At 43.7% G+C, this 11181-nt stretch overlaps 1 protein-coding gene across 8 annotated transcripts in view; it reads left to right on the top strand.

Moving 5' to 3' along the window:
- The first annotated feature begins 5 nt into the window (after positions 1-5).
- Positions 6-11181, top strand: part of METTL25 (methyltransferase like 25) — a 290596-nt gene continuing 279420 nt past the window's right edge. For 4 of the 8 annotated variants that reach the window (XM_077265471.1, XM_077265469.1, XM_077265465.1 and 1 more), the window contains exons 1-2: positions 106-239; positions 3084-3298. In XM_077265471.1, the coding sequence (XP_077121586.1) occupies positions 3088-3298 (211 nt within the window). In that variant the 5' untranslated portion in view covers positions 106-239; positions 3084-3087. Of the gene's footprint in view, positions 842-3083; positions 3299-11181 lie in introns of all 8 variants that reach the window. The other 4 variants (XM_077265467.1, XM_077265466.1, XM_077265472.1 and 1 more) reach the window with 4 other exon arrangements.

The following is an 11181-nucleotide window of genomic DNA, read 5'->3' as shown; positions in this document are numbered from 1 at the left end:
CGTCCACTGACGTTATTGCGTAATGAGATGACGCAGCCACACCCCCTCGTTATCAGCCTCACTCCCAGCATGCATCTGTGGCTAGAGAGCAGCGTGTAGCAGTAATAAGCCGGTGCTCGCCTCCAATAATCTGCCGGCTTCGGTTGTGACGGTGTTTTCTTTTAGCCACGTGATCTGAGTCACGTGTGTAGAGGGCGGCACTCTCTAGGACCATAGGCAGTCAGTGGCTGCACAGACGTGTGAGTATGCCAGGTGCGCCTGTGTCTATGGCAGGGCATGGTGTGTGTGTGCAGGCTGCTGTTCCCTGTTATCAGCCATGGGTAGGGGAAGTGCCTGCCTGACTGCCCCCTGTGCCACACACTGGTGGTGTCCGGGAGTCGGGGAAAGCTGGGTGGCTCTGCAGACTGGCTGGCTGAGTGGCTCCACACTACCGCTTTCACCTCCTTATTTCCGTTTTTTTCTTCCCAGTGCCATCACTTTTTTCCAGCCATATAACTGAGGATTTGTTTTTTTTTTCCTGGGACAAGTTGAACTTTTGAACAACACCATTGATTTTATGATCTAGTGTACTGGAAAACGGGCAGAAAAAATTCCATGTGCAGGGACTTTGCAAAAAAAATTGCAATTCCACATTTATTTTTGTTTTGTCCAGTGTTCACTATGGTAAATCTGACCTCCTGGCAATATGATTCTCCAAGTCATTATGAGCACACAGATACCAAATGTGTGTATGTTTTTTTTTTACTATTTAGTTGATCTACAAAAATGTAGAAGTTTGTTTAAAAAAAAAGTTGCTTTTGTCGCTATTTTCTGAGACCTGCAACGTTTTCATTATTCAGAGGTGAGGGCTTATGTTTTGCGCCATGAGCTGATGGTTTTTATTGATACCATTTTGGGGGGGGGGGGGGTAGATGTTGCGGTGACCAAAAATAGTAATTTTTTTTTAATTTTTTTTCCTCATTCTTCTGTTTTTTTCTGGATTAATTTAGTTTATATTTTGACAGATCGGACATTTCTGATCACAGCGATACCAAATATGTGTGGTTTTTTTTCAATTGTTTTATTTTTAATGGGACAAAAGAGGGGTGATTTTAATTTTTTTTTTTTTTTGTAATATTAAAACTTATTTATTATTTTTTTACTTCATTTAATAGCTCCCTTATGAGACTTGAAGCTGCGATTGTCTGATCGCCTGTGCTGTGTATAGCAGTGCTTCAGCTTTACCTATGTATTGCAAAAATCTCAATATCCTATGAAGGACGGCCAGGGGCTGGCGTTCACAGGAGAATGGTGATGACAGGCAAGGGGTCTTCGCAGATCACCGGCTGTCATGATAACCTATCGCTGCCCCGCAATCACATGTCAGGCATTCCTATGGGTGGGATCAATGACGTGCTTTCTGTCTGCACCTGTTAAATGCTGCTGTCAGTGGTTAACAGCTGTGGGTGGCTCTCGAATCCACTTGCGGCTATTGGAGGCACTTGACGGCACCTGTCAGCAGTTTCGGCTGATAAAAATACAGCCATCGCCTTTCAGGGCTTATCTACAGCATTCTATAATGCGACCTGAAAAATAAGTTTTGTTATAGTCACCTGGGGGGGGGTCTGATGGTTGTCACAGATCCGGGTCCAGCACCTCCCATCTTCTTGCGACACCTCCCTCCTGTTTCTTCATCGCTCCCCAGCATCGCGCTCCTGCGCATGCGTACTGATTTTCCCTGTTGAGAGCAGAGTAAAGTCCTGCAGCGCGCAGGTGCCAGGCCTCTCTGACTTTTCCCTGCGCACTGCAGTACTTCAGCGCGATTCCGGGGAGCCTGTGAAACGAAGGATTGCGGCGTCGCAAGAAGATAGGAGGTGCTGGACCAGGACCTGTGACGCCCATCGGACCGGACCGCCCCCCCAGGTGAATATAATATAACTTATTTTTCAGGTCGGACTGGGGGCTTATCTACAGCATTGTAGAATACTGTATATCAGTCCTGAAAGGCGGTGGCCGTATTTAATAGCGGCCAAAACAGCTGAGGCTACTTTCACACATCAGGTTTTTGCCGTCAGGCTGAATCTGGCTACTTTTGAAAAAAAACGGATCCGTTGTAAATTGTGAAAACTGATGCAACGGATCTGTTTTTTTTTTTGCCGGATCCGACTAGCTGATATTCGGGCACCAGCTGGTCGAGAGAGAGCAAATGGAATAGACAACAGATGGAAATTATTGGCAATTATCAAGATACACTCAATAAAGGAGTGGTTCTGCAGGCGGGGACCACAGACCACATCTCAGTACCAATGCTTTCTGGCTGATGATTTGGTCACTTTTGAATGTGGTTGTGCTTTCACACTCGTGGTAGCATGAGGCCAACTCTACAACCCACACAAGTGTCTCAGGTAGTGCAGCTCATCCAGGATGGTACATCAATGTGAGCTGTGGCAAGAAGGTTTGCTGTGTCTGTCAGCGTAGTGTCCAGAGGCTGGAGGCACTACCAGGAGACAGGCCAGTACACCAGGAGACATGGAGGGGGCCGTAGGAGGGCAACAACCCAGCAGCAGGACCGCTACTTCCATCTTTGTGGAAGGAGGAACAGGAGGAGCACTGCCAGAGCCCTGCAAAATGACCTCCAGCAGGAGACAAATGTGTCAAACTTTGACGACTCTCATCACTGCTGCAGTCAATCACTGAGCCAGCATCTCCTACTGGGTCCACTTTTCTGAAAGTTGGAAACCCATCTAATAGTCCATCGAGATTTCTGTAATAATTGTCTCACTGTTGCTACTATAAATACTGCTGCATTGTTGGTAAAGAAATTGCAGGAAGACTATGTATTTCTCTAATACGAAAGCTTTTTTTTTTCTGAAATAACAAAAACTGTCAAATAAAAAAAACTCCTTTTGATTCTTGATCGTCTTTTAATGAATCACTGAAACTAATAATAGTTTGAAACACTTATCGAGGCTAAGTAAGGATTTAGTGTAACTGTTGGAGAAATCGTCTTTCATGTTGCTGTGTTCTTGTGATCCATCGCAGTTCCCAAATAATATGCATATGGTATTTTATCAATCTTACATTATGGAATCTCTTCATTATAGGGAAATGTATGCTTCCTGGACAGCTCCGAGTACGGACAAGGTGAAAGAGTCCATAGAAAGCTTGCTGCAATTCTTACAGATGAGTGCTCACATTTCTGGGGCTCACACTGTCGAGTTTTATACAGAAGACATTTGGAAGAACAATGTGGGGGTCTCCCCTGAATCGGTCCTCTCCATGTTTAGTCAGCAGCAAGAGTCTCATTATCAATTTACACGTGAGTAAATTCTTAGGCCACGCTCACACTATCACTATTTTGTGAGTTTTTTACCTCAGTATTTATAAGCCCAAACCAGGAGTGGGTGATAAATCCAGAAGTGGTGCATATGTGTCTATTATACTTTTCCTCTGATTGTTCCTCTCCTGGTTTTGGCTTATAAATACTGAGGTAAAGTACTGACCAAATACTGAACATGGGCTTAACCGCTTTAACCTGTTTTCACCATCCTGACCAGGCCAAATTTTATAGTTCAGACCACTGTCCCTTTATGAGGTAATAACTCTGGAACGCTTCATCCGATCCCACTGATTGAGATTCTTTTTTTTTTTTTTATTTCCGTGACATATTGCACTTCATGTTAGTGGTAAAATTTGTTCGATACAACTTGTGTTTATTTGTGAAAAAATCAGAAATTTGGTGAAAATTTGGAACATTTAGCAATTTTCAAAGTTTTCGTTTTTATGCCCTTAACCCCTTTCTGACATCTGACGTACTATCCCGTCGAGGTGGGGTGGGCCCGTATGACCACAGATGGGATAGTACGTCATACGCGATCGGCCGCGCTCACGGGGGGAGCGCGGCCAATCGCGGCCGGGTGTCAGCTGCATATCGCAGCTGACATCCGGCTCTATGTGCCAGGAGCGGTCACGGACCGCCCCCGGCACATTAACCCCCGGCACACCGCGATCAAACATGATCGCGGTGTACCGGCGGTATAGGGAAGCATCGCGCAGGGAGGGGGCTCCCTGCGGGCTTCCCTGAGACCCCCGGAGCAACGCGATGTGATCGCGTTGCTCCGAGGGTCTCCTACCTCCCTCCTCGCCGCAGGTCCCGGATCCAAGATGGCCGCGGCATCCGGGTCCTGCAGGGAGGGAGGTGGCTTACCGAGTGCCTGCTCAGAGCAGGCGCTGGTAAGCCTGCAGCCCTGCACAGCAGATCGCAGATCTGACAGAGTGCTGTGCACACTGTCAGATCAACGATCTGTGATGTCCCCTGGGACAAAGTAAAAAAGTAAAAAAAAATTCTCCACGTGTGTAGAAAAAAAAAAAAAAATCCTAAATAAATAAAAAAAAAATATATATTTATTATTCCCATAAATACATTTCTTTAGCTAAATAAAATAAAAAAAAAACAATAAAAGTACACATTTAGTATCGCCGCGTCCGTAACGACCCAACCTATAAAACTGCCCCACTAGTTAACCCCTTCAGTAAACACCGTAAGAGAAAAAAAAAAAAAAAACACGAGGCAAAAAACAACGCTTTATTATCATACCGCCAAACAAAGTGGAATAACACGCGATCAAAAAGACTGATATAAATAACCATGGTACCGCTGAAAACGTCATCTTGTCCCGCAAAAAACGAGCCGCCATACAGCATCATCAGCAAAAAAATAAAAAAGTTATTGTCCTGAGAATAAAGCGATACCAAAATAATTATTTTTTCTATAAAATAGTTTTTATCGTATAAAAGCGCCAAAACATAAAAAAAATGATATAAATGAGATATCGCTGTAATCGTACTGACCCGACGAATAAAACTGCTTTATCAATTTTACCAAACGCGGAACGGTATAAACGCCTCCCCCAAAAGAAATTCATGAATAGCTGGTTTTTGATCACTCTGCCTCACAAAAATCGGAATAAAAAGCGATCAAAAAATGTCACGTGTCCGAAAATGTTACCAATAAAAACGTCAACTCGTCCCGCAAAAAACAAGATCTCACATGACTCTGTGGACTCAAATATGGAAAAATTATAGCTCTCAAAATGTGGTAACGCAAAAAATATTTTTTGCAATGAAAAGCGTCTTTCAGTGTGTGACGGCTGCCAATCATAAAAATCCGCTAAAAAACCCGCTGTAAAAGTAAATCAAACCCCCCTTCATCACCCCCTTAGTTAGGGAAAAATAAAAAAAATAAAAAAATGTATTTATTTCCATTTTCCCATTAGGGTTAGGGCTAGACTTAGAACTAGAGTTAGGGTTAGGGTTGGGGCTAGGGTTAGGGTTGGGGCTAGGGTTAGGGTTAGGGCTAGGGTTAGGGCTAGTGTTACGGCTAGTGTTAGGGCTAGTGATAGGGTTAGGGCTAGGGTTGGGGCTAGGGTTGGGGCTACAGTTAGGGTTGGGGCTAAAGATAGGGTTAGGGTTTGGATTACATTTACGGTTGGGAATAGGGTTGGGTGTGTCTGGGTTAGAGGAGTGGTTAGGGTTACTGTTGAGATTAGGGTTAGGGGTGTGTTTGGATTAGGGTTTCAGTTATAATTGGGGGGTTTCCACTGGTTAGGCACATCAGGGGCTCTCCAAACGGGACATGGCATCCGATCTGAATTCCAGCCAATTCTGCGTTGAAAAAGGAAAATAGTGCTCCTTCCCTTCAGAGCTCTCCCGTGTGCCCAAACAGGGGTTTACCCCAACATATGGGGTATCAGCGTACTCAGGACAAATTGGACATCATCTTTTGGGGTCCAATTTCTCCTGCTACCCTTGGGAAAATACAAAACTGGGGGCCAAAAAATAAGTTTTGTGGGGGAAAAAAAGGATTTTTTATTTTCACGGCTCTGCATTATAAACTGTAGTGAAACACTTGGGGTTCAAAGTTCTCACAACACATCTAGATAAGTTCCTTGGGGGGTCTAGTTTCCAATATGGGGTCACTTGTGGGGGGTTTGTACTGTTTGGGTACATCAGGGGCTCTGCAAATGCAACGTGACGCCTGCAGACCAATCCATTTAAGTCTGCATTCCAAATGGCGCTCCTTCCCTTCCAAGCTCTGTCATGCGCCCAAACAGTGGTTTCCCCCCACATATGGGGTATCAGCGTACTCAGGACAAATTGGACAACAACTTTTGGGGTCCAATTTATCCTGATGCCCTTGTGAAAATACAAAACTGGGGGCTAAAAAATCATTTTTGTGAAAAAAAAAAAGAAAAAATAATTTTTATTTTCACGGCTCTGCGTTATAAACTGTAGTGAAACACTTGGGGGTTCAAAGCTCTCAAAACACATCTAGAAAAGTTCCTTAGGGGGTCTACTTTCCAAAATGGTGTCACTTGTGGGGGGTTTTAATGTTTAGGCACATCAAGGGCTCTCCAAACGCAACATGGCGTCCCATCTGAATTCCAGTCAATTTTGCATTGAAAAGTCAAATGGCGCTCCTTCCCTTCCAAGCTCTGCCCTGCGCCCAAACAATGGTTTACACCCACATATGGGGTATCAGCGTACTCAGGACAAATTGCACAACAATTTTTGGGGTCCAATTTCTTCTCTTACCCTTGGGAAAATTAAAAATTGGGGGCGAAAAGATCATTTTTGTGAAAAAACATGATTTTTTATTTTTACGGCTCTGCATTATAAACTTCTGTGAAGCACTTATTGGGTCAAAGTGCTCACCACACATCTAGATAAGTTCCTTAGGGGGTCTACTTTCCAAAATGGTGTCACTTGTGGGGGGTTTCAGTGTTTAGGCACATCAGGGGCTCTCCAAATGCAACATGGCGTCCCATCTCAATTCCAGTCAATTTTGCATTGAAAAGTCAAATGGCGCTCCTTTCCTTCCGAGCTCTGCCATGCGCCCAAACAGTGGTTTACCCCCACATATGGGGTATCAGCGTACTCAGGACAAATTGTACAACAAATTTTGTGGTCTATTTTCTCCTGTTACCCTTGGTAAAATAAAACAAACTGGAGCTGAAATAAATTTTGTGTGAAAAAAAGTTAAATGTTCATTTTTATTTAAACATTCCAAAAATTCCTGTGAAACACCTGAAGGGTTAATAAACTTCTTGAAAGTGGTTTTGAGTACCTTGAGGGGTGCAGTTTTTAGAATGGTGTCACACTTGGGTATTTTCTATCATATAGACCCCTCAAAATGACTTCAAATGAGATGTGGTCCCTAAAAAAAAAATGGTGTTGTAAAAATGAGAAATTGCTGGTCAACTTTTAACCCTTATAACTCCGTCACAAAAAAAAATTTTGGTTCCAAAATTGTGCTGATGTAAAGCAGACATGTGGGAAATGTTACTTATTAAGTATTTTGCGTGACATATGTCTGTGATTTAAGGGCATAAAAATTCAAAGTTGGAAAATTGCGAAATTTTCAAAATTTTCGCCAAATATTCATTTTTTTCACAAATAAACGCAAGTTATATCGAAGAAATTTTACCACTATCATGAAGTACAATATGTCACGAGAAAACAATGTCAGAATCGCCAAGATCCGTTGAAGCGTTCCAGAGTTATAACCTCATAAAGGGACAGTGGTCAGAATTGTAAAAATTGGCCCGGTCATTAACGTGCAAACCACCCTTGGGGGTGAAGGGGTCAAACCAGAGAGTCATGTCACACACAATAGTTAATAAATAACATTTTCCACTTTAGATCAGCACCAATTTGGAAACATTATTATTTTTTTGTTAGGAGGTTATAAAGTTTAAAAGTTGACCAGCGATTTCTCATTTTTTCCAACAAAAATTACGAAGCCATTTTTCTTTTAGGGACCACATCACATTTGAAGTGACCTCGGGCCTATATGACAGAAAATACCCAAAAGTGACACCATTCTAAAAACTGCACCCCTCAAGGTGCTCAAACCCACATTCACAAAGTTTATTAACCTTTCAGGTGCTTCATGAGAACTAAAGCAATGTGGAAGGAAAAAATGAACATTTAACTTTTTTTTTAACCCACATTTTTTATTTTGAAAAGGGAAAATGGACTCCAAAATTTGTTGAGCAATTTTTCCCGAATACGCCTGTACTCCATATGTGGGGTACGGCAGGTCTTAGAATGGAAGGAGCGCCATTGGACTTTTGGAGCGCAAAATTGGCTGGAATCCTTAGTGGGCATCATGTCACATTTGGGGAGCCCCTGATGTGCCTAAAAAGTGTAAACCCACCACAAGGAATGTGTGATAAGCACCTTGAACCCCCAGGTGCTTCACAGAAGTTTATAAAAAGGAGCAGTGAAAATAAAAATGCCAATTTTTTTTTTTTCCACAAAAAATGTTTGTAGCTCTAATTTTTTATTTTCACATCAGTAACAAGAGAAAATGGACCCCGAAACTTGTTCTGCAATTTATCCTGAGTACACCAATACCCCATATGTGGGGGAAAACTACATAGTGCAAAGCTCAGAAGGGAAGAAGCGCCATATTGGAGTTAAGATTTTGTTGGACTGGTTTGACGGCGCCATGTCACTTTGACAGAGCCCCTAAGGTGACAGATCAGAACACCCCCCCCTCCATAAGTTACCTCATTTTACAAACTACATCCCCCAATGAATTAATCTAGGGGCACAGTGATCATATTGACACCTCAGGTGTGTCAAAAAATGTTATACCATTTTGCTGTGAGGAAAGAATAATTACATTTTTACCACTAAAATGTTGTTGTAGCCTCAGATTTTACAGTTTGACGCGGGTAAATGGGTGAAAATGGCCCCAAAATTTGTTCCACAATTTCTGCTGAATGTGGAAATGCCCCATATGTGGCTGTATGGTACTGCTTAGCCATACGGCTAGACTCTGGAGGGACGGAGCGCTATTTGCCTCCTGGAGCGCAGAAATTCTTATAATTGGAGTATGCGGGCTACATATACAGAGCCCCTAATTTCTACAAGAGCAGAATCATTCCTTAAGTGACCCCATTTTGGAAATTATACCCCTTTGGGAATTTATCTACAGATGTAGTGACTATTTTGACTCCATGGGTGTTTTCCAGAAACAAGCAGCAGTGGATGTTGCAGACTGAAAATTGCAAACTGCCATTGTAGTGCGCAGTATGTTGTAGTGCCCGGCTGGTATTTCTGGAGACATGCACTCGTAAATTAGGCGGGCTCGCATCGCTACAGAAATTCCAAACGTGGATGCTAAATGTGGTTTGGGCACACTGTGTGGCTCAGAAAGGAGGGGGGCATTTGGATTTGGGAGCACAGAATTTTGTTGGATTTCTTTTGGGAGGTTAGGAGCTGTAGCGCTATTTTATTTTATATTTCCGTTAGCAGATGACAGACCTGAGTGGGGACTTGCTTTTATTGGGAACATTTAACATAATGTTTGGGATCACATTTATCCTGTGCTGTACTCTGAGCACTTATATCGGGGTTTCCATCTAAATCTCCGAGTGACATGATTTTAGATAAAACCCCCGAGGGATGCATTCACTATAATGAAGCAGCAGAGTTACTGTGGACTCTCTCTGGCATCTGTTCAGTGTTGCCCTTCTTTTCAGAAAAACAAGAAACTGGTAGATCGCATTTTTATGCATGCCTAAAAAGACTGACACCGCCGGATCACAGGTCAAACTGCATCCATAGTGCCTCCATCTGCCTCATTATAGGGAATCTTCCGCCAGAGGTTCCATCTGAATCACGTATTTCAGAGATTTACACGAAAACCTCGGTGTAAGCACTCAGCGCAGAGCGCAGGATAAATGTGAGCCGAGTCTTAGGCCATGTTCACACGCTGCGGTTTTTACCGCGGAACCGCCGCGATTTTGATGCTGCGGGTCCGCAGCAGTTTCCATAGCGTTTACATTAACATGTAAACCCTATGGAAACCGCAAACCGCAGTGCACATGCTGCGGGAAAAACCGCGCAGAAACGCAGCGGTTTACAACCCGCAGCATGTCACTTCTTTGTGCAGAATCGCTGCGATTCTGCACCCATAGGAATGCATTGAACCGCTTACTTCCCGCATGGGGCTGTGCCCACGTTGCGGGAAGTAAGCGGTTAATGTGCGGGTGGTACCCGGGGTGGAGGAGAGGAGACTCTCCTCCAGGCCCTGGGAACCATAAAATAGTGTAAAAAAAAGAATTAAAATAAAAAATGAAGCTATACTCACCTCTCAGCGCTGCCCGCGGCCGTCCGGTCTCAGTTGCTGTGCCGAACAGGACCTATGGTGACGTCGCGGTCACATGACCGTGATGACGCCGCGGTCACATGACCGTGACGTCACGAAGGTCCTTGTCGGCACAGCCGCTTGCAGCGCCGGGGAGATCGCGACGTCAGAGGGTGAGTATAGCCAATTTTTATTATTTTTCACATTACTATTGATGCTGCATATTGCTGCATATGCAGCATCAATAGTACAGCAGTAATCCCGCAGCGGAAACCGCGGAACAAACCGCGATAAATCTGCAGGGATAACCACAGCGGTTTTGCCCTGCAGATTTTCAATTCCGCTGCGGGATTAACCCGCAGAGGAACCCGCAGCGTGTGAACATGGCCTTAGGCTATGTGCACACGTAGGAAATGTGGTGCAGAATTTTCTGCACTAAATCTGCATCTGCAGATTTGATGCAGTTTCTGTGCAGTTTCTGTGCAGTTTCTATGCAGTTTTTATGCAGTTTCTATGCAGTTTCTGCGCAGATTCTATGCAGTTTCTGTGCAGTTTCTATGCAGATTCTATGCAGTTTCTGCGCAGATTCTATGCAGTTTCTGTGCAGTTTCTGTGCAGTACAATGTAAATCAATGGGAAAAAAAAAAAGCTGTGCACATGGTGCAGAAAAATCTGCAGCAGAAACGCTGCAGAACTGCACAAAAGAAGCGACGTGCACTTCTTTGAAATCTGCAGCGTTTCTGCGCAGATTTTTCTGCACCATGTGCACAGCTTTTTTTTTTTTCCCATTGATTTACATTGTACTGTAAATCACAGTGCAGTTCTGCAGCGTTTCTGCAGCAGAAAAATCTGCTGCAGTTCTGCACCAATTCTGCACTAAATCTGCATCGTGTGCACATACCCTTAGGCCGCGTTCACACTATCAGTATTTGTAAGACAAAACCCGGAGTGGGACAGTCGGAGAAAAAGTATAAGGGTATGTGCACACGATGCAGATTTAGTGCAGAATTGGTGCAGAACTGCAGCAGATTTTTCTGCTGCAG

This window comes from Ranitomeya variabilis, chromosome 5, assembly GCF_051348905.1.
Source record: "Ranitomeya variabilis isolate aRanVar5 chromosome 5, aRanVar5.hap1, whole genome shotgun sequence".
Lineage (NCBI taxonomy): Eukaryota > Metazoa > Chordata > Amphibia > Anura > Dendrobatidae > Ranitomeya > Ranitomeya variabilis.
Note: the sequence above shows the minus strand (reverse complement) of the source record. Positions and strands in the feature narration are given on the sequence as shown.